Genomic DNA, 24,228 nt, shown 5'->3' with positions numbered 1-24,228 from the left:
GATAGATAGATAGATAGATAGATAGATAGAAAGATAGATAGATAGATAGATAGACAGACAGATAGATAGATAGATAGATAGATAGATAGATAGATAGAAAGATAGATAGATAGATAGATAGACAGACAGATAGATAGATATAGATAGATAGATAGATAGATAGATAGATAGATAGATAGATAGATAGATATAGATCGATAGATAGATAGATAGATGGGTGGTCAGATACATAGACAGATAGACAGATGGAGAGACAGAGAGGTCTGATCACTAGGCTGCCCCAAAGTGGTTTACATCTAATGACGTACTTTTGAAGTGTGTTTTGAAGTGTAGTCACTGTTGAAATGCAGGAAATCTGACAGTCATTTACACAGCAAGCTCCCACAAATAGCAATGTGATAATGACCAGTTACAGTTTTAGGTGTTAATGTTGGAATATATATTGTCCAGGGCACCTGCTCTCCTTCAAATAGAGTCATGGGATCGATAATGTCCACCTGAGGGGGACTTGTGAAGATAGCACCTCAGACAGAGCAGCACTCCCTCAGTACTGACCCTCTGACAGTGCAGCACTCTCTCAGTACTGACCCTCTGACAGTGCAGCACTCCCTCAGTACTGACCCTCCGACAATACAGCTTTCCCTCAGTACTGACCCTCTGACAGTGCAGCACTCCCTCAGTACTGACCCTCAGACAGTGCCGCACTCCCTCAGTACTGACCCTCCGACAGTGCAGCGCTCCCTCAGTACTACACGGGGAATGTGAGACTGTTTTTTGTGCTCAAGTCTCTGGATTGGGACTTGAACCCACGAGGCCATGGCTGACACTTTACAAGATTCCCATCTTGTGAACTTTAATTGTATTTTCCTTTAACCGCTGTGCAAGCTTCAATAGGCAGCACCAAATGCTCTTGCTTTAACACCTGGCCTATCCTGTGTGAACCGGGTAGGCTCCCTGGGCAAAGCTGCAGCCATGAGACACCTGCCGTGCAAAGTGAGAGATTCTATGAACCTAGAGGTGCTGAACTGCTTTCCATTAGACATGTGCACAACCCCATTTTACTACACACTGGCACACTCCATTTAACTACATACGTGGATGACTCCATTTAACTACATATGTGCACTCTCCATTCAACTACATGGGCAAAGCTGAGTTCAGCTTCTCACACATTTAGCAATTGTGCTTTCACTTCAACAAGATTACTGTCACTCCGGGAACCCGGAGAAGACTAGTATCTATATATTAGTCAATATGCAAATACAGGGAGGGGGTCAAGGGGAGCAGGGGAAAACACTTTATTAAAAATATATTTGTCCCTGATTAAACATTTCCAAATATTTATTTCCATTGTGCATTGGGTTACGATGTTACAATGACCAAACTTCAAAACAGGTGTTTATTTGTCTGTCTTTAGGACATCCTGAGGTCTCTATAGTAATGCAGGTTAGGGTTAGTTGAAAATGACCCAGAGAATCTGCCTGGTGGGAGGGGAGGGAGGTGGGTCTGTTTCTGCTGTGGAGACCAATCAGAAACGGATTTTTAATGGGGGAGGGGTCAAATTCTCTGTCTAGGGGGCAGCTAGTCGACACTGACTTGACTGAACATGTCAGTATTAGGAGACTAACTCCAGGAACAGCACCTCATCTTTCGACTGGGCACTCTACAGCCTTCCGGACTCAACACTGAATTCTACAATTTTAGTTTGTAAACCCCCTGCCCTCATTTTTGTTTCCCTTTTTTTCTGCTGATTTGTTATTTTATCTCTCTTGTTTACCTCTTATTTCCTTTACCTTGTGTTCAGTACCTGCCATTCACACCTCGTCCAGACACATCTTTCATTACCACTCCCTTTGGCTTTGCACCTTGAAACCCTTTTTGTCATTTAATCTCTCTTGCCCTCCACCCCTGTCACAGACCTTCCCTGCTGTTCTTCTTCCCACCCTCCCCCTTTCACTGGCTCAAATCCTATCACATTTCTAGAATTAATATTGATCCATCACAAGGTGGCGTAGTGGTAATGTCACTAGATATTACTAATCCAGAGGCCCAGGATAATGCTCTGGAGACACGTGTTCAAATCCCACCATGGAATTTAAATTCAACTAATTAATAAAAAGAAAAATTGGAATTGAAACCTAGTCTCAGAAATGGTGACCATAAAACTACCATTGAATGTTCATTAACAAAAAAACATCTGGTTGACAAATGTCCTTTTCGGGAAGGAAATCTGCCGTCCTCACCTGGTCTGGCCTACATGTGACTCCAGACCCACGGCAATGTGGTTGACTCTTAACTGCCCTCAGTTCTGTTGTACAAAAACCACTGCACTGTAGCAGTTCAAGAAGGCGACTCCACCACCACCTTTAGATTAGATTAGAGATACAGCAATGAAACAGTCCCTTCGGCCCACCGAGTCTGTGCCGAACATCAACCACCCATTTATACTAATCCTACACTAATCCCATATTCCCACCAAACATCCCCACCTGTCCCTATATTACCCTACCACCTACCTATATTAGTGACAATTTATAATGGCCAATTTACCTATCAACCTGCAAGTCTTTTGGCTTGTGGGAGGAAACCGGAGCACCCGGAGAAAACCCACGCAGACACAGGGAGAACTTGCAAACTCCACACAGGCAGTACCCGGAATCGAACCCGGGTCCCTGGAGCTGTGAGGCTGCAGTGCTAACCACTGCGCCACTGTGCCGCCCTCAACGGCAATGAGGGATGGGCAATAAATGCGGGCAGGGCCAAGTGATGTCCACATCCAATTAAGTGAATTTTAAATAAAAAGATAGAAAATATTCATTTTAAAGAAACTAACTCCTCTCACGGGCAACTTGTTGCAAGTTTTCCCTTGGCATCGAGTGATTGACATAAAACATCTGAAATGGAATGTTAAAACAAATGTATTCCTGGGACTGGGGTTCCGATACATGTGGTTTAGTTGCAACAAAAAAAAAGTCAGGGCAGGAACTGTTGCAGCAGGAAAACACATTTCATTGAAACTGGACTTAACACAGGATCCGGACACAACACAGAAACTATCCGAGCAGTCAGCTTGCCCGGTCAGAATCTCACTCCTCGTTGCATTACCAATTAAAACGGATATTGGAGTTGATTCTGGCTGTTTCTGAACGTCGGCCTGAGTGAGAAACGAGTGTTTTGACCCCACACTCGGCTCAAACGCCAGGACAAGCAGTGCACTTGTACAGTGGCGGATAGGAAAAAAGAGCAGCTGAGAGAAGCAGTCCAGTCAATCTCTTCCATTCCAATCCTTCCAATGAACTGCTTTGTTGCAAACACCAGCGTGTTGGATATAAAGATATGTGTTTAAGTACACATTGCAGACCCAAATATAAAAAAAAACAAATCCTTAACGATCGCTGGGTTAAACTTGTTCTGGATGAATTTAAGGCACTGGATTCTGAAGGGCTTTTGTTTTTGTCCATCTGGGATAAAATGTGCAATTTCGACAGTTGTTCTTTTAAACCTCACATTCTTGACATGAGAAGGAGGGGTTAAAATCAGAAATTATTGTGAATTAACCCTCAACTCGGTGGAAATAAATACATGGAAATGTTTAATTGGGGACCAAAAGAGGCTCAATCAAAAAAATCTGGTCCACCCCCCCCCCCCCCCCCGCCCCCCCGCCGCCCCTGCTCCTCTCAACCCTCCCTGTATTTGCATACAGGTTCATATAATAGATACTGGTCTCACCTTGTCCGGCACTGTAACTGGATCCACTTTCTGGAGTTACAGTAAAACCCTGCTCTCTAATTCTTCACGGGTTTTTTTCCCCCCCAGAGGGAATGGCTGCAGTAATGTATCTCCTGGGGACCCTGCTACTCCATTTAACAGGTGAGAGACTTATGTTAACAGAACGTTACTCAATTATTCATTTGTAAACCATTAGATTAGGAAGCAAAGGGATTTGGTAGCCCGGCCTGTTTATTTATCAGTGTGCTTTTTTGCCCCAATAAACTGAATGTGTTTTTCTCTCTCTTGTGTTTTGTGTTGAAGGTGTCCTGGCGGTTCCTGTCCTCAATCAGACCCCAATTTCAGACCCAGTCTCCGCCGGTGAGACCTCCGAGTTAAAGTGTGCGATGCAGAACGGCAATGTGGGCAGTTACAACATGTACTGGTACCGACAGAGACCCGGGGAGGCTCCGGTGTGGGTGTTAGCCCACTCTACAAGTGGTAGCATCAATCGAGGCACCGGCTTCACGGACCGTTTTAAACCTTCCAGAGACACCTCCAGTAACAGTCACATTCTGACCATCGGCAGCTTGGAACCGGGAGACTCCGCCGTCTATTACTGTGCTGCCGAGGATACCTCAGCAGCTACATACACAGTGAGACAGGGCAATACAAAAACTGCACCAACAGAACCACTCAGAATTCCAACAGCTACTGAAATATTCCTGCCTGAGACTGTGTGATGAGCTTCAGAAATATTCCTTATACTTGTGGAAAATCTCACTGGAATTCCATGGGTTTATTTGGATTTTCCCCAATATTTGGACTATTAGCTGGGTAGGTAAACACTGATATTCTCAGGGTTTCCTCACTGATATGTGAAAATCCTTCTCCAGACTCTCAGCATTCCGGCCCCAGTGAAAGGCAGAATGTGAAAGGGAATGTAATAAAGGACAGATTATTAATATTTTCCCCTCTTTCTTCCCAGCCTGGGTTTTAGGTGACCCGTCCCATTAAAACACTGCACTGTGTTTACCTTCGGACCTGGGACCGCCCTGAGTTTACGGAGTAAGTAATTCCCTCATCCTATCATTCATATTGTTTCAATTATTTATTCATTTATTGTTGCAGAATCGGATCTGCCCTGATAACGGTGAAAAAAAATTGGCTCAGATTTTTATTTTTCTGTCCACTGATTCAGTGCTGGGAATTTGGATTCTGGAGGGTAGAAAAATAAACACTAAAATAGCAGCAAAACAATTGCGGATGCTGGAAATCTGAAATAAAAAAAACAGAAGATGCTGGAAATACTCAGCAGGTCTGGGCAGCCTCTGCGGAGAGAGAGGGAGAAACGGTGAACAGTTTCGGGTCTCTGACCTTTCCTCAGAACCGAGGAAAAACTCCATTGGCAAAAAAAAAATGCAGAATGAACAGGGGAAAAAGGCCATTCAGCCCCTCGAGTCTGTTCGGCCAGGTCTGCTGTGAGCTGGCGTGGAATTCTCCGTCTATTCGCTGCACTGTTGTATAAATAGCGAGCCTGCCCCGGGTGTTGCTGGAAGATTTACAAACAGGAATTTTACTCACACTCAAAGGGGGTCGAGTTTGACACTAGCACCCCCTTCCCCACCTCAAAAAAAGACTCCCAAAGTTGGGAAGTGGGTTAAACTGCGGCAGGGACTCGATGGACCGAATGGCCTCATTCTGCGCCCCCTCCCCCCATCTTGTCTGTTCCTAACGCACCCGGTCTCTCTACCCCCCAGCCCCCGTCTCCCTTCCCAGCCCCCTCCTTCCGGCTGTCGTTCGTTCATGTGAAGTGTCTAACCTACTTTCTAAATGGAAACCGCCCCGAACTTTATTACTTTTAAAACTTTTTTATTTAAATAAAGAATTTTTCCTGGTGAGGTGATCACCGAACTCTGAGTGTGGATCTGGGAGGTTGAGTTACTCCCAATACATACTCCGAGCACCTCCATAAGACCTCCAGTACAGCCTATCCGAAATGTGAAACTTCCTCAATTTTTAAACGTTTGATTTTAATCTGCCCCTGAATTTTAAACAATTCGATATTGTCTGTTGTATTTAATATTCAGTTAATTAATTTATATTGAATGTCTCGAATCCATGTACAAGTCCAGCTCTCAATTGACAGGGAGTTAAGATTGGACTAAATATTTAATTTTAATCCAATCAAAGCAAAATCCTGCAGATGCTGGAAATCTGAAATCGAGTGCTGGAAACACTCAGGCTATTATATTATTTACTGTCTCTACCTAAGTCTGAAGTCAAGTTAAATGTTTGTTTTAAATTATAGTATGTGTTACTAATTCTGGATGTGCCTTTTAGAAAAAATGATTGATACTAACAGTGAGATTCCTTTCTTCCACCCTGTCTCTCACACACACAGGTAGTGAGGATCGGAAACCATCAGTTCTGCTGCTCCCTCCTTCCTCGGAAGAAATAGACTCGGGATGGGCTACTCTGTCCTGCCTGGTGAGCCGCTTTAAGCCGGGTTTCGTGCGGGTTCTCTGGAGAGTGGATGATAAAGAGACAGACAGCGGGGTGACCACAGGCACCGTGTCCACGGACAGTGATCAAACCTACAGCCTGAGCAGTTACCTGAGAGTCCCCGCCACTGCCTGGAATAAGGGCTCCAGCTATACCTGCAGTGTGGACCACGGCTCTCTGAGCTCACCTCTCCTCAAAACCATCAGCTCCACCGCTTGTTCCGACTGAGAGGGGGCAGCTGGGGTTTAGAGTTTGATTTATTGCTGATGAAATATTATTCAATATGTGGAATGTTGTTGTTGTTGTTTTACAATGTAATCACTGTAGCAAATGTGGCCAACGATGTTGAAACAGTCACTTCAATCGCAGTTTAACGATCCAATTTTGGATCCAATTTTAACTGGGGGGCGCAGGTGGGTGACAGTGAATATCAGGACCACCTATCCCGGGAGTACATTCCCATTTGGAGCTGGATGGGTTCTGCTCCCTCTCTCCTTTCTCTCAGCAGTACCATTTGTTAGAATTGAAAAGTGTATCTCTGTGTGTGTGGCTGTTTTAATAAAGATGACATGAATTCAAATTGCTCTGTTATTTTTTGGTGGTGGGGGGGGCGGCGTTGGGGTGAGTTGAGGTGGATATTGGTGCAAGTCAGTGGTTAACTGTACGAATTTTGGCAATTTGAGGATTTTTCTTTTGGGCAGATTTAATAAAAAAATATTCAAGCAGAGTTAACTATTTTAAACGTCTTCGATTTTATTTCTGGCGCAGAAGGAGGCTATTCGGCCCCTCGGGTCCGTGCCAGCTCCCCGTAGTGCAATCCAGTCAGTCCCACTCCCCCCGTGGCCCCTGCGAATTTATTTCCTTCAAGTGCCCCCCCCCCCCCCCGCCCCCCCAGTTTCTAACTGAAATCATTGTCTCCCCCTTCCACCACTCTGGTAGGCAGTGAGTTCCAGGTCATTGTCACTCACTGCATTTAATAATAAATAAATTCTTCCTCACATCCCCCCCCCCCCTCCCCCGTATCTCTTGCCCAAAACTTTCAATCTGTGTCCCCTATCCCTTGTACCATCAGTTAATGGGAACTGTTTATCCTTGTCTACTCCATCCAGATCTGTCATAATCTTGTCCACCTCTATTAAATCTCCCTGCAATCTCCTTCGCTCCAAGGAAAACAATCCCAGCTTCTCCAGGCTGACCTTATAACTAGAATTCCCCCATCCCTGGAACCATTCCAGTAAACCTCCTCTGCACCCTCTCAACAATCCTCCCATCCTAAAGTGTAGTTTCTCCCATACTAGACCATCATTGTATGTGATTTACAGGAAAAGCCTCTGTTTGGAATAAAATACTGTCCCTCCCAGGGAGAACTGCTCACTATCCCGGTCCGAGAGATGGGATGGCACGGGACAGACTAGCCCCAGGTACAATTTGAGAGTTTGCTGATGACTCCAAATTGGGGGAGGCTGCAGTTAATATTAGGTCCATCACAAATGACAGGACATGCAGAATGGGTGTGTAATTGGCAAATGAAGGTCAGTATGGATAAGTGTGAGGTGCTACTTTTTGGGAGGATGAATGAGGTCACCTAGTCCTGGAGGGAGGGGGAGGTGGGGAAGAAAGAGTCTAAATTGGGTTGTGGATCGAGGGTGATAGAGTAACTGCAGCAATGCTGCTGAATAAGGCCATATAAAAAGCAATCCAAACACCGGGGTTAATTTCTCGAGGGATAGAATTGAGAAGCAGATACATTAAGTCAAACTTGTAGGGAACCTCAGTTAGACCACACTTGGAATTACTGTGCACTGTTCCCGTCTCCATATTATAAAATGACACTGGAGAAGGTGCAAGAAAAGATGTGCTGGGATGGTACCAGTACTGAGATAGGCTACCAGGATAGGTTGAAAAGAGAAGACTGAGAGGGAGGGGGGTGGGGGGGGGGGGGTGTGGGGTGGAGGGTAGGACCTGATGGAGGCCTTTAAGGTTATGTAAGGACTCGATAATGCGAGACGTTTCCACTTGCGGGTGAGAGCAGAACTAGGGGCCATAAGAGGGAAGGGCTGTTAACTGAGCCCCCGGCTGTGGAGAGAGTATCGGTTGCATCACCTCAAAGAGTAAATGGACAGAGAGTGCTGGAAAAGCCCAGTCCCTCAGCACACCTTAAAGGGGCCACGCACTTAAAGAGGTATTAAATGCAGGTTTAATCCTCATCTCGAGTCTGAGGATGCTGTATTTATGCAGATGTTTTTAGAACTATTTGGTTTCAATATGTTTTACAAGGGGACATCACAGCGTCCAGAGAGACAGAACCTGCACTTCTTCATTCTCGAGATGTGGGCATCTCTGGTAAGACCAGCCATTTATTGTCCATCACTATTTGTCCCCCTGAGAAGGTGACAGTGAGCCTCCTTTCACAGCTTCAGAATGTCCCACAGCGCTTTACAGCCAACCAAGTATTTTTTTTTTGAAGTCTAGTCAACTGTTGCAATGCAGGAAACACAGCAGCCAATTTGTGCACAGCATGATCCCACACACATAACAATGAGATAATGACCCAGGTGATTTTTTTTTGTGATATTGATTGAAGGATAAATATCAGCCAAGACACGGGGGTGGGGGAGAACTCCCCAACTCTTTTTCTAAATAGGGGTTGCAGTATCTTTAACAGAGGGCAGATTCCAAGTGACAGATAGCCCCTCCGGCAGTGCGGTATTCCTTCAGTACTGTACTTACATCAGAAGCCTTGAGTTTTAATTGTGGCTTTAGTTGATGTACTTCATGGCCTGCAGTCGGTTAGTTATTAAGGTCTTCAACGAATTGTCATCTGCAAACAACCACCAATCTGCATTTATATGGCGCCTTTAATGTAATAAAACGTCGCAAGGGGCGTCAGCAAACAAAGTTTAATGCTGAGCCACATTCGGAGATATTAGAGCAGGTGACCAAAAGCTCGGTCAAAGAGGTAGGTTTTAAGGAGTATCTTAAAGGCCATCAAACGTTTATCAGTCCAGTTAAATCCACAATGTTGATGATTCACATGGCCGAACAGCCAGGTTCCAGACTGGGTCTGAGAATGGCACTGAATGCAGCTCAGATCAGGCCCTCGTCATCAACCACAGGGGATCTGGGCGGTGTTCTGAAAGCCTTATTTTAGATCCTGATACCCAAATCGATGCTGTTTTTGTCTTGTTTGTGATGTGGTGCAGGTGGTGTGGTCACTCGCTGCAGGGGGTGGGAGAGGAGCCTCGGGGAGGAACCGAAACCTCCCTGTTCACTGTCTGATAAGCAGCAGAGAGTAGCAGCATCTGGGCCCAGTTCCCCTGCTCTGAAACACACAGAAACAGGACGGAAATCCGAGAAACACCGTTAAACGGTTCCATTCTTGGACACGTCACACATTTACAACAAAACAACCCATTATCTGGACTGGGCCCCTCAGGAGAACTGAACTGAACTCCTCCTGCTCTACATCCCAGTCTTCATTTCCCAATATTGCTTTTCAAGGTATTTCATTGGCTGCGAAGCACTTTGGGAACATCCTGAGGTTGTGAAAGACGCTATACAAATGCACTTCATTAAAAAATGGAGTTATAAAGATTGTGGTTGATAGATATTTATTGGGTAAGGGCAGCAAGGACTATGGAGCTAAGGCAGGGTATATGGGGTTAAGGTACAGAACAGCTATGATCTAATGGAATGGTACAGCAGTCTCGAAGGGCTGAATGGCCTCCTCTTGTTCGCACACACTACAATCACATCAGCCTCATCTCCCTCTGTGAACTCGTTCCTTCGTTGAGGTCATTCAGTTCCTTACAGGACACTTGCTGGGAAGGCCCAGATTCCAGCACTCCCACCACCCCTTCCCCAATCTGTACTGAGATATCCAGACCCGGGGAGTTTCAGCCAGGCCATTTTCATTATATTATATTACTGCCAAGGGCTCTCTGCACAGATAGGAACAGTTACGGCCACTTTGGGCTTTAAAGACCTGGACAGGTATTGAATACAGCAGGTACGATATCTTCAACATAAAAGCATAAGAAATAAGAACAGGAGAAGGCCATTCGGCCCCTCGAGACTGTTCTGCCATTCGATAAGATCACGGATGATCTGATTGTGACCTTATCTCCACTTTCCTCTCCGCCCCCCACCATAATCCTCAACTCCCTTTTAGATCAAAAAACTCTCCAACTCAGCCTTGAATATATTCAATGACCCAGCCTCCACTGCTCCCTGGGGAAGAGAATTCCAAAGATTAATGACCCTCAGAGAAGAAATTCCTCCTCATCTCCGTCTTAAATGGGAGACCCCGTATTCTGTAACTGTTCACCCTAGTTCTAGATTCCCCCACGAGGGGAAACATCCTCTCACCATCCACCCAATTAAGCCCCTTCAGAACCTTACACATTTCAACTCTAAACAGGCCCAAACTGCTCAACCTTTCCTCATAAGACAATCCCTTCATCCCAGGAATCAGCCAAGTGAACCTTCTCTGAACTGCTTCCAATGCAAGTATATCCCTCCTTAAATAAGGAAACCAAAACTGTATGCAGTATTCTAGGTGCGGTCTCACCAGTACCCGGCACAGTTGTAGCAAGATGTCCCTACTTTTATACTCCATCCCCATTGCAATAAATACCAACATTCCATTTGCCTTCCTAATTACTTGCTGAACCTGCACGTTAACATTTTGTGATTCATGTACAAGGACACCCAGATCCCTCTGTACTGCAGCATTCTGCGGTCTCTCTCCATGTAAATAATATTCTACTTTCCTATTCTTCCTTTACTAAGAGGTCATTAATTAATTCCGTCTCCTTACACATTACCAGGTCTAAAATAGCCTGCTCCCGGATTGGTTCCAGAATGTATTGTTCTAAGAAACTGTCCTGAGTACACTCCATGAACTCATCCTCTATCTAACTTTACCAGTTTGATTACTCCAATTTATATGAAGATTAAAATTACCCAGGATTACTGCAGTATTTTCCTTACAAGCCCCCCCTTATTTCTTGATTTATACTCTGTCCCACAGTGCAGCTCCAGTATGAATTTTTGCTATTTCATATCTCCACCCAAACTGATTCCACATCTTGATTTTCTGAGCCAAGATCATTTCTCACTACTGTACTGATCTCATCCTTTATTAACTGAACTACACCACCTCCTTTTCCTTGCTTCCTGTCATTCCAAACTGTCAAATACCCTGGAATATTCAGTTCCCAAAGGGTCAGTACTGAGGGAGTGCCGCACTGTCAAAGGGTCAGTACTGAGGGATAGACAGACAGACAGACAGAGATGGACAGACAGATAGATAGAGATGGACAGACAGATAGATAGAGATAAACAGACAGACAAATAGATAGAGCGAGAGAGATGGACAGGTGGATAGATAGACAGATAGATAGATACATAGATAGATAGATATGGACAGATAGATAAATCGATAGATAGATAGTCAGATAGACAGATAGACAGATAGATAGACAGAGAGATGGACAGATAGACAGAGAGAACAAAGAACAAGAACAAAGAACAGTACAGCACAGGAACAGGCCATTCGGCCCTCCAAGCCTGCACCGATCTTGATGCCTGCCTAAACTAACAACTTCTGCACTTCCGGGGCCCATATCCCTCTATTCCCTTCCTATTCATGTATTTGTCAAGATGTCTCTTAAACGTCGCTATCGTATCTGCTTCCACCACCTCCCCTGGCAGCAGGTTCCAGGCACTCACCACCCTCTGTGTAAAAAACTTGCCTCACACATCCCCTCTAAACTTTGCCCCTCTCACCTTAAACCTATGTCCCCTAGTAACTGACTCTTCCACCCTGGGAAAAAGCTTCTGACTATCCACTCTGTCCATGCCGCTCATAACTTTGTAAACCTCTATCATGTCGCCCCTCCACTTCCATCGTTCCAGTGAAAACAATCCGAGTTTTTCCAACCTCTCCTCATAGCTCATGCCCTCCAGAACAGGCAACATCCTGGTATACCTCCTCTGTACCCTCTCCAAAGCCTCCACGTCCTTCTGGTAGTGTGGCGACCAGAATTGCAAGCAATATTCTAAGTGTGGCCTAACTAAGGTTCTGTACAGCTGCAACATGACTTGCCAATTTTTATACTCTATGCCCCGACCAATGATGGCAAGCATGCCGTATGCCTTCTTGACTACCTTATCCACCTGCGTTGCCACTTTCAGTGACCTGTGGACCTGTACGCCCAGATCTCTCTGTCTGTCTATACTCCTAAGGGTTCTGCCATTTACTGTATACCTCCCACCTGCATTAGTCCTTCCAAAATGCATTACCTCACATTTGTCCGGATTAAACTCCATGTGCCATTTCTCCGCCCAAGTCTCCAACCGATCTATATCCAGCTGTATCCTCTGACAATCCTCATCATTATCCGCAACTCCACCAACCTTTGTGTCGTCCGCAAACTTACTAATCAGACCAGCTACATTTTCCTCCAAATCATTTATAATACTACAAACAGCAAAGGTCCCAGCACTCATTCCTGCGGAACACCACTAGTCACATCCCTCCATTCAGAAAAACACCCATCCACTGATACCCTCTGTCTTCTATGACCGAGCCAGTTCTGTATCCATCTTGCCAGCTCACCTCTGATCCCGTGTGACTTTATCTTTTGTACCAGTCTGCCATGCGGGACCTTGTCAAAGGCTTTAATAAATTCCATTTAGATAACATCCACTGCCCTTCCTTCATCAATCATCTTCGTCACTTCCTCAAAAAACTCAATCAAATTAGTAAGACATGACCTCCCCAACACAAAACCATGCAGTCTCTCGCTAATAAGTTCGTTTGTTTCCAAATGGGAGTAAATTCTATCCCGAAGAATCCTCTCTAATAATTTCCCAACCACTGACGTAAGGCTCACCGGCCTATAATTTCCTGGATTATCCTTGCCACCCTTCTTAAACAAAGGAACAACATTGGCTGTTCTCCAGTCCTCTGGGGCCTCACCTGTAGCCAATGATGATGCAAAGATTTCTGTCAAGGCCCCAGCAATTTCTTCCATTGCCTCCCTCAGTATTCTAGGGTAGATCCCATCAGGCCCTGGGGACGTATCTACCTTAATGCTTTGCAAGACACCCAACACCTCCTCCTTTTTAATAATGACATGACTGAGACTATCTGCACTCCCTTCCCTAGGCTCATCATCCACCAAGTCCTTCTCTTTGGTGAATACTGATGCAAAGTACTCATTTAGCACCTCGCCCATTTCCTCTGGCTCCACACATAGATTCCCATCTCTATCCTTGAGTGGGCCAACCCTTTCCCTGGTACCCTCTTGCTCTTTATACATGTATAAAAAGACTTCGGATTCTCCTTAATCCTGTTTGCCAATGACTTTTTATGACCCCTTTTAGCCCTCCTAACTCCTTGCTTAAGTTCCTTCCCACTGTCTTTATATTCCTCAAGTGCTTCGTCTGTTCCTAACCTTCCAGCCCTTACAAATGCTTCCTTTTCCTTTTTGACTAGGCTCACAACATCCAGTGTTATCCAAATTTCCCGAAACATGCCAAACTTGTCTTTCTTCCTCACAGGAACATGCTGGTCCTGGATTCTAATCAGCTGACGTTTGAAAGACTCCCACATGTCAGATGTTGATTTACCCTCAAACAGCCGCCCCCAATCTAAATTCTTCAATTCCTGCCTAATATTGTTATAATTAGCCTTCCCCCAAGTTCGCACCTTCACCCGAGGACTACTCTTATCCTTATCCACAAGTACCTTAAAACTTATGGAATTATGGTCACTGCTCCCGAAATGTTCACCCACTGAAACTTCGACCACCTGGCCGGGCTCATTCCCCAATACCAGGTCCAGAATGGCCCTATCCCTAGTTGGACTATCTACATTCTGTTTCAAGAAGCCCTCCTGGATGCTCCTCACAAATTCTGCCCCATCCAAGCCCCTAGCACTAAGTGAGTCCCAGTCAATATCGGGGAAGTTAAAATCACCCACCACCACAATCCTGTTACCTTTACATCTTTCCAAAATCTGTCTACATATCTTGTCCTCTACCTCCCGCTGGCTGTTGGGAGGCCTGTAGTAAACCCCCAACTTCGTGACTGCACCCTTCCTATTCCTGAGCTCCACCCATATTGCCTCGCTGCATGACCCCTCTGAGGTGTCCTCCCGCAGTACAGCTGTGATATTCTCCTTAACCAGTAATGCAACTCCCCCACCCCTTTTACATCCCCCTCTATCCCACCTGAAGCTTCTAAAGCCTGGAACATTTAGCTGCCAATCCTGCCCTTCCCTCAACCAAGTCTCTGTAATAGCAACAACATCATATTTCCAAGTACTAATCCAAGCTCTAATTTCATCTACCTTACCTGCTATACTTCTCGCATTGAAAGAAATGTACTGCAGAGCACCAGTCCCGCTGTGCTCAGCAACATCTTCCTGCCTGCTCTTCCTCTTAGTCTTACTGGCCTTATTTACTATGTCCTCCTCATTTATTTTTCTAGCTGTCCCACTGCTCTGGTTCCCACCCCCCTGCCACACTAGTTTAAACCCTCCCGAGTGACGCTGGCAAACTTTGCAGCCAGGATATTAGTGCCCCTCCAGTTTAGATGCAACCCGTCCTTCTTGTACGGGTCCCATCTGTCCCTGAAGAGAGCCCAATGGTCCAGATATCTGAAACCCTCCCTTCGACACCAGCTGCTCAGCCACGTGTTTAGCTGCACTATCTTCCTATTTCTATCCTCTCTGGCACGTGGCACAGGGTTTAATCCAGAGATTACAACTTTCTACCTGACTACCTAAACTCCCCCTGCAGGCCCTCAGCACTCTTCCTGCCTTTGTCATTGGTACCGATGTGTACCACAACCTCTGGCTGTTCACCCTCGCCCTTCAGAATGCCCCCTGTCCGTTCAGAGACATCCTTCACCCTGGCACCAGGGAGGCAACATACCATCCTGGAGTCTCTTTCACGTCCACAGATGCGCCTATCTGTGCCCCTGACTATAGAGTCCCCTATAACTATTGTTCTTTGCGCTTTGTCCCTCCCTGCTGAACAACAGTGATAGCCGTGGTGCCACTGCTCTGGCTGCTGCTGTTGTTTTCCCCTGCTCGGCCATCCCCCCCAACAGTATCCAAAACTGTATACTTGTTGGAGAAGGAGATAGCCACAGGGGATTCCTGCACTGACTGCCTGCTCCTTCTAGCGGTCACCCATCTATCTGCCTGCACATTGGGTGCAACCACTTCTCTAAAACTCCTGTCTATGACGCTCTCTGCCACCTGCATGCTCCCAAGTGCTTCCAGTTGCCGCTCCAACCGATCCATGCGGTCTGTGAGGAGCTGCAACTGGGTAAACTTCCTGCAGGCGGAGTCGCCCGGAATGCTGGAAGTGTCACGGACTTCCCACATCTCACAGGTGAAGCACTTCACCCCTTTAACTGACATTTCTATCACTAATTAGTTAATTAATATAAAAGAAATACTTATTAAATCCTTACTAAATTGTTATAATAAACGATATGGTCCCCAGTGCTAGATTTCTACTATAAATATTATTTTATTTATTTTTATTTTTTATTTAGAGATACAGCACTGAAACAGGCCCTTCGACCCATCGAGGAGAACACCGCCCTCCGAGTCTGTCCGAGAATCCCCGAGGTTAACTCCGCCCTCCGAGTCTGTCCGAGAATCCCCGAGGTTAACTCCGCCCTCCGAGTCTGTCCGAGAATCACCGAGGTTAATTCCGCCCTCCGAGTCTGTCCGAGAATCCCCGAAGTAAGGTTTTTGCACTTACCGGTCTGGAACTCCGCCCTCCGAGATCGATTGACAGATAGATAGATAGATAGATAGATAGATAGATAGATAGATAGATAGATAGATAGTCAGTCAGATAGATAGATAGATAGATCGATAGATAGACAGATAGATAGACAGATAGCAAGAGATGGACAGATAGATGGATAGATAGATAGATAGATAGATAGATGGTCAGATAGATAGATAGATAGATAGATAGATAGATCGATATATATGGACAGATCGATAGATAAACAGACAGATAGATAAACAGATAGATAGATAGATAGCAAGAGATGGACAGATAGATGGATAGACAGATAGATAGATAGATAGATAGAGAGATAGATAGATATGGAGAGAAAGATAGATAGAAATGAACAGATAGATAGATAGATAGATAGATAGATAGAGAGAGAGATAGAGATAGATATGGACAGATAGATAGATAAATAGATAGATAGAGAGATAGATATGGACAGATAGATAGATAGATAGATAGATAGATAGATAGAGAGATAGATATGGACAGATAGATAGATAGATAGATAGATAGATAGAGAGATAGATAGATAGATAGATAGATATGGACAGATAGATAGACAGATAGATAGATAGATAGATAGATAGATGGGTGGTCAGATACATAGACAGATAGACAGATGGAGAGACAGAGAGGTCTGATCACTAGGCTGCCCCAAAGTGGTTTACATCTAATGACGTACTTTTGAAGTGTGTTTTGAAATGTAGTCACTGTTGAAATGCAGGAAATCTGACAGTCATTTACACAGCAAGCTCCCACAAATAGCAATGTGATAATGACCAGTTACAGCTTTAGGTGTTAATGTTGGAATATATATTGTCCAGGGCACCTGCTCTCCTTCAAATAGAGTCATGGGATCGATAATGTCCACCTGAGGGGGACTTGTGAATATGGCACCTCAGACAGTGCAGCACTCCCTCAGTACTGACCCTCCGACAGTGCAGCACTCCGTCAGTACTGACCCTCCAACAGTTCAGCACTCCCTCAGTACTGACCCTCCAACAGTTCAGCGCTCCCTCAGGTCTGACCCTCTGACAATGCAGCACTCCCTCAGTACTGACCCTCTGAGTGCGGCACTCACTCAGTACTGACCCTCTGACAGTGCAGCACTCCCTCAGTACTACACGGCGAATGTGAGACTGCTTTTTGTGCTCAAGTCTCTGGATTGTGACTTGAAGCCACGAGGCCATGGCTGACACTTTACAAGATTCCCATCTTGTGAGCTTTAATTGTATTTTCCTTTAACCGCTGTGCAAGCTTCAATAGGCAACACCAAATGCTCTTGCTTTAACACCTGGCCTATCCTGTGTGAACCGGGTAGGCTCCCTGGGCAAAGCTGCAGCCATGTGACATCTGCTGTGCAAAGTGAGAGATTCTATGAACCTAGAGGTGCTGAACTGCTTTCCATTAGACATGTGCACAACCCCATTTTACTGCACACTGGCACACTCCATTTAACTACATACGTGGATGACTCCATTTAACTACATATGTGCACTCTCCATTCAACTACATGGGCAAAGCTGAGTTCAGCTTCTCACACATTTAGCAATTGTGCTTTCACTTCAACAATATTACTGTAACTCCGGGAACCCGGAGAAGACTAGTATCTATATATTAGTCAATATGCAAATACAGGGAGGGGGTCAAGGGGAGCAGGGGAAAACACTTTATTACGATGTTACAATGACAAAACTTCAAAACAGGTGTTTATTTGTCTGTCTTTAGGACATCCTGAGGTCTCTATAGTAATGCAGGTTAGGGTTAGTTGAAAATGACCCAGAGAATCTGCCTGGTGGGAGGGGAGGGAGGTGGGTCTGTTTCTGCTGTGGAGACCAATCAGAAATGGATTTTGAATGGGGGAGGGGTGAAATTCTCTGTCTAGGGGGCAGCTAGTCGACACTGACTTGACTGAACATGTCAGTAATCGGAGGCTAACTGCAGGAACAGCACCTCATCTTTCGACTGGGCACTCTACAACCTTCCGGACTCAACACTGAATTCTACAATTTTAGTTTGTAACCCCCCTGCCCTCATTTTTGTTGCCCTTTTCTTTGCTGATTTGTTATTTTATCTCTCTTGTTTACCTCTTATTTCCTTTACTTTGTGTTCCGATCCTGCCATTCACATCTCCTCCAGACACATCTTTTATTACCACTCCCTTTGGCTTTGCACCTTGACACCCTTTTTGTCATTTAATCTCTCCTGCCCTCCACCCCTGTCACAGACCTTCCCTGCTGTTCTTCTTCCCACCCTCTCCCTTTCACTGGCTCAAATCCTATCACATTTCTAGAATTAATATTGATCCATCACAAGGTGGCGTAGTAGTTATGGCACTAGATATTACTAATCCAGAGGCCCAGGATAATGCTCTGGAGACACGAGTTCAAATCCCACCATGGAATTTAAATTCAACTAATTAATTAAAAGAAAAATTGGAATTGAAACCTAGTCTCAGTAATGGTGACCATAAATTGAATGTTCATTAACAAAAAACCATCTGTTTCACAAATGTCCTTTTAGGGAAGGAAATCTGCCGTCCTCACCTGGTCTGGCCGACATGTGACTCCAGACCCACGGCAATGTGGTTGACTCTTAACTGCCCTCAGTTCTGTTGTACAAAAACCACTGCACTGTAGCAGTTCAAGAAGGCGACTCCACCACCACCTTTAGATTAGATTAGAGATGCAGCAATGAAACAGTCCCTTCGGCCCACCGAGTCTGTGCCGAACATCAACCACCCATTTATACTAATCCTACACTAATCCCATATTCCCACCAAACATCCCCACCTGTCCCTATATTACCCTACCACCTACCTATATTAGTGACAATTTATAATGGCCAATTTACCTATCAACCTGCAAGTCTTTTGGCTTGTGGGAGGAAACCGGAGCACCCGGAGAAAACCCACGCAGACACAGGGAGAACTTGCAAACTCCACACAGGCAGTACCCGGAATCGAACCCGGGTTCGTGGAGCTGTGAGGCTGTAATGCTAACCACTGCGCCACTGTGCCGCCCTCAACGGCAATGAGGGATGGGCAATAAATGCGGGCAGGGCCAAGTGATGTCCACATCCAATTAAGTGAATTTTAAATAAAAAGATAGAAAATATTCATTTTAAAGAAACTAACTCCTCTCACGAGCAACTTGTTGAACGTTTTCCCTTGGCATCGAGTGATTGACATAAAACATCTGAAATGGAATGTTAAAACAAATGTATGCCTGGGACTGAGGTTCCGATACATGTGGTTTAGTTGCAACAAAAAAAAGTCAGGGCAGGAACTGTTGCAGCAGGAAAACACATTTCATTGAAACTGGACTTAACACAGGATCCGGACACAACACAGAAACTAGCCGAGCAGTCAGCTTGCCCGGTCATAATCTCACTCCTCGTTGCATTACCAATTAAAACGGATATTGGAGTTGATTCTGGCTGTTTCTGAACGTCGGCCTGAGTGAGAAACGAGTGTTTTGACCCGACACTCGGCTCAAACGCCAGGACAAGCAGTGCACTTGTACAGTGGCGGATAGGAAAAAAGAGCAGCTCAGAGAAGCAGTCCAGTCAATCTCTTCCATTCCAATCCTTCCAATGAACTGCTTTGTTGCAAACACCAGCGTGTTGGATATAAAGATATGTGTTTAAGTACACATTGCAGACCCAAATATAAAAAAAAACAAATCCTTAACTATCGCTGGGTTAAACTTGTTCTGGATGAATTCAAGGCACTGGATTCTGAAGGGCTTTTGCCTTTGACCATCTGGGATAAAATGTGCAATTTCTACAGTTGTTCTTTTAAATCTCACACTCATGACATGAGAAGGGGGGGTTAAAATCAGAAATTATTGTGAATTAACCCTCAACTCGGTGGAAATAAATACATGGAAATGTTTAATTGGGGACCAATAGAGGCTCAATAAAAAAAATCTGGTCTGGTCCACCACCCCACCCCCCCCCCCCACCCCCCCGCCGCCCCTGCTCCTCTCAACCCTCCCTGTATTTGCATACAGGTTCATATAATAGATACTGGTCTCACCTTGTCCGGCACTGTAACTGGATCCACTTTCTGGAGTTACAGTAAAACCCTGCTCTCTAATTCTTCACGGGTTTTTTTCCCCCCCGGAGGGAATGGCTGCAGTAATGTATCTCCTGGGGACCCTGCTACTCCATTTAACAGGTGAGAGACTTATGTTAACAGAACGTTACTCAATTATTCATTTGTAAACCATTAGATTAGGAAGCAAAGGGATTTGGTAGCCCGGCCTGTTTATTTATCAGTGTGTTTTTTTGCTCCAATAAACTGAATGTGTTTTTTTTCTCTCTCTTGTGTTTTGTGTTGAAGGTGTCCTGGCGGTTCCTGTCCTCAATCAGACCCCAATTTCAGACCCAGTCTCCGCCGGTGAGACCTCCGAGTTAAAGTGTGCGATGCAGAACGGCAATGTGGGCAGTTACTACATATACTGGTACCGACAGAGACCCGGGGAGGCTCCGGTGGGGGTGTTAGTGCACTATAAAGATGGTAGCATCTATCGAGGCACCGGCTTCACGGACCGTTTTAAACCTTCCAGAGACACCTCCAGTAACAGTCACATTCTGACCATCGGCAGCTTGGAACCGGGAGACTCCGCCGTCTATTACTGTGCTGCCGGGGATGGCTCAGCAGCTACATACACAGTGAGACAGGGCAATACAAAAACTGCATCAACAGAACCACTCAGAATTCCAACAGCTACTGAAATATTCCTGCCTGAGACTGTGGGATGAGCTTCAGAAATATTCCTTATGTATCTTGTGGAAAATCTCACTGGAATTCCATGGGTTTATTTGGATTTTCCCCAATATTTGGGCTATTAGCTGGGTAGGTAAACACTGATATTCTCAAGGTTTCCTCACTGATATGTGAAAATCTTTCTCCAGCCTCTCAGCATTCCGGCCCCTGTGAAAGGCAGAATGTGAAAGGGAATGTGATAAAGGACAGATTATTAATATTTCCCCTCTTTCTTCCCAGCCTGGGTTTTAGGTGACCCGTCCCATTAAAACACTGCACTGTGTTTACCTTCGGACCTGGGACCGCCCTGAGTTTACGGAGTAAGTAATTCCCTCATCCTATCATTCATATTGTTTCAATTATTTATTCATTTATTGTTGCAGAATCGGATCTGCCCTGATAACGGTGAAAAAAAATTGGGTCAGATTTTTATTTTTCTGTCCACTGATTCAGTGCTGGGAATTTGGATTCTGGAGGGTAGAAAAATAAACACTAAAATAGCAGCAAAACAATTGCGGATGCTGGAAATCTGAAATAAAAAAAACAGAAGATGCTGGAAATACTCAGCAGATGTGGGCAGCCTCTGCGGAGAGAGAGGGAGAAATGGTGAACAGTTTCGGGTCTCTGACCTTTCCTCAGAACCGAGGAAAAACTCCATTGGCAAAATAAAAATGCAGAATGAAAAGGGGAGAAAGGCCATTCAGCCCCTCGAGTCTGTTCGGCCAGGTCTGCAGTGTGCAGGTGTGGACTTCTCCGTCTATTCGCTGCACTGTTGTATAAATAGCGAGCCTGCCCCGGGTGTTGCTGGAAGATTTACAAACAGGAATTTTACTCACACTCAAAGGGGGTCGAGTTTGACACTAGCACCCCCTCCCCCACCTCAAAAAAAGACTCCCAAAGTTGGGAAGTGGGTTAGGCTGCGGCACGGACTCGATGGACCGAATGGCCTCATTCTGCGCCCCCCCCCCCATCTTGTCTGTTCCTAACGCACCCGGTCCCTCTACCCACGACCCCCCGTCTCCCTTCCCAGCCCCCTCCTTCCGGCTGTCGTTCGTTCATGTGAAGTGTCTAACCTACTTTCTAAATGGAAACCGCCCCGAACTTTATTACTTTTAAAACTCTTTTTTTATAAATAAAGAATTTTTCCTGGTGAGGTGATCACCGAACTCTGAGTGTGGATCTGGGAGGTTGAGTTACTCCCAATACATACTCCGAGCACCTCCATAAGACCTCCAGTACAGCCTATCCGAAATGTGAAACTTCCTCAAATTTTAAACTTTTGATTTTAATCTGCCCCTGAATTTTAAACAATTCGATATTGTCTGTTGTATTTAATATTCAGTTAATTAATTTATCTGAATGTCTCGAATCCATGTACAAGTCCAGCTCTCAATTGACAGGGAGTTAAGATTGGACTAAATATTTAATTTTAATCCAATCAAAGCAAAATCCTGCAGATGCTGGAAATCTGAAATCGAGTGCTGGAAACACTCAGGCTATTATATTATTTACTGTCTCTACCTAAGTCTGAAGTCAAGTTAAATGTTTGTTTTAAATTATAGTCTGTGTTACTAATTCTGGATGTGCCTTTTAGAAAAAATGATTGATACTAACAGTGAGATTCCTTTCTTCCACCCTGTCTCTCACACACACAGGTAGTGAGGATCGGAAACCATCAGTTCTCCTGCTCCCTCCTTCCTCGGAAGAAATAGACTCCGGATGGGCTACTCTGTCCTGCCTGGTGAGCCGCTTTAAGCCGGGTTTCGTGCGGGTTCTCTGGAGAGTGGATGATAAAGAGACAGACAGCGGGGTGACCACAGGCACCGTGTCCACGGACAGTGATCAAACCTACAGCCTGAGCAGTTACCTGAGAGTCCCCGCCACTGCCTGGAATAAGGGCTCCAGCTATACCTGCAGTGTGGACCACGGCTCTCTGAGCTCACCTCTCCTCAAAACCATCAGCTCCACCGCTTGTTCCGACTGAGAGGGGGCAACTGGGGCTTAGAGTTTGATTTATTGCTGATGAAATATTATTCAATATGTGGAATGTTGTTGTTGTTGTTTTACAATGTAATCACTGTAGCAAATGTGGCCAACGATGTTGAAACAGTCACTTCAATCGCAGTTTAACGATCCAATTTTGGATCCAATTTTAACTGGGGGGCGCAGGTGGGTGACAGTGAATATCAGGACCACCTATCCCGGGAGTACATTCCCATTTGGAGCTGGATGGGTTCTGCTCCCTCTCTCCTTTCTCTCAGTGGTACCATTTGTTAGAATTGAAAAGTGTATCTCTGTGTGTGTGGCTGTTTTAATAAAGATGACATGAATTCAAATTGCTCTGTTATTTTTTTGTGGGGGTTTGGGGGTGAGTTGAGGTGGATATTGGTGCAAGTCAGTGGTTAACTGTACGAATATTGGCGATTTGAGGATTTTTCTTTTGGGCAGATTTAATAAAAAAATATTCAAGCAGAGTTAACTATTTTAAACGTCTTCGATTTCATTTCTGGCACAGAAGGAGGATATTCGGCCCCTCGGGTCCGTGCCAGCTCCCCGTAGTGCAATCCAGTCAGTCCCAATCCCCCCGGGGCCCCCTGCGAAATTATTTCCTTCAAGTGCCACCCCCCCCGCCCCGCACCCCGCCCCCCCCCCCCCCGCTCCGCACCCCCTCCCCCCCCAGTTTCTCACTGAAATCATTGTCTCCTGCTTCCACCACTCTGGTAGGCAGTGAGTTCCAGGTCATTGTCACTCACTGCATTTAAAAATAAATAAATTCTTCCTCACATCCCCCCCGCCCCCGCCCTTGTATCTCTTGCCCAAAACTTTCACTCTGTGTCCCCTAGCCCTTGTACCATCAGTTAATGGGAACTGTTTTCCCTTGTCTACTCTATCCAGATCTGTCATAATCTTGTCCACCTCTATTAAATCTCCCTGCAATCTCCTTCGCTCCAAGGAAAACAATCCCAGCTTCTCCAGGCTGACCTTATAACTAGAATTCCCCCATCCCTGGAACCATTCCAGTAAACCTCCTCTGCACCCTCTCAACAACCCTCCCATCCTAAAGTGTCGTTTCTCCCATACTTGACCATCATTGTATGTGATTTACAGGAAAAGCCTCTGTTTGGAATAAAATACCGTCCCTCCCAGGGAGAACTGCTCACTATCCCGGTCCGAGAGATGGGATGGCACGGGACAGACTAGCCCCAGGTACAATTTGAGAGTTTGCTGATGACTCCAAATTGGGGGAGGCTGCAGTTAATATTAGGTCCATCACAAATGACAGGACATGCAGAATGGGTGTGTAATTGGCAAATGAAGGTCAGTATGGATAAGTGTGAGGTGCTACATTTTGGGAGGATGAATGAGGTCACCTAGTCCTGGAGGGAGGGGGAGGTGGGGAAGAAAGAGTCT

The 24,228-nt window shown here is 45.4% G+C and overlaps 1 protein-coding gene across 1 annotated transcript; it reads left to right on the top strand.

Moving 5' to 3' along the window:
• Positions 1-3,821: 3,821 nt before the first annotated feature.
• Positions 3,822-22,801, top strand: LOC137356898 (immunoglobulin gamma-1 heavy chain-like). The gene is made up of 7 exons (XM_068022737.1): positions 3,822-3,870; positions 4,033-4,364; positions 8,452-8,556; positions 15,024-15,111; positions 20,392-20,723; positions 21,201-21,294; positions 22,473-22,801. The coding sequence occupies exons 1-7, from the start codon at positions 3,822-3,824 to the stop codon at positions 22,799-22,801; spliced, it is 1,329 nt and encodes a 442-aa protein (XP_067878838.1).
• Positions 22,802-24,228: the final 1,427 nt, after the last annotated feature.

Source organism: Heterodontus francisci, chromosome 46, assembly GCF_036365525.1.
Source record: "Heterodontus francisci isolate sHetFra1 chromosome 46, sHetFra1.hap1, whole genome shotgun sequence".
NCBI lineage: Eukaryota > Metazoa > Chordata > Chondrichthyes > Heterodontiformes > Heterodontidae > Heterodontus > Heterodontus francisci.
This window is presented reverse-complemented; position numbering and strand designations above follow the sequence as displayed.

What these genes read in the sequence shown, in the direction of transcription:
- LOC137356898 (XM_068022737.1), top strand. Translation starts at nt 3,822, where the DNA reads ATGGCTGCAGTAATGTATCTCCTGGGGACCCTGCTACTCCATTTAACA. An exon ending in TCGAGATGTGGGCATCTCTG is followed by an intron (nt 8,557 to 15,023) that starts GTAAGACCAGCC and finishes CTCCCCCTGCAG; the next exon opens with GCCCTCAGCACTCTTCCTGC. An exon ending in GCTCAGCAGCTACATACACA is followed by an intron (nt 20,724 to 21,200) that starts GTGAGACAGGGC and finishes TTATTGTTGCAG; the next exon opens with AATCGGATCTGCCCTGATAA.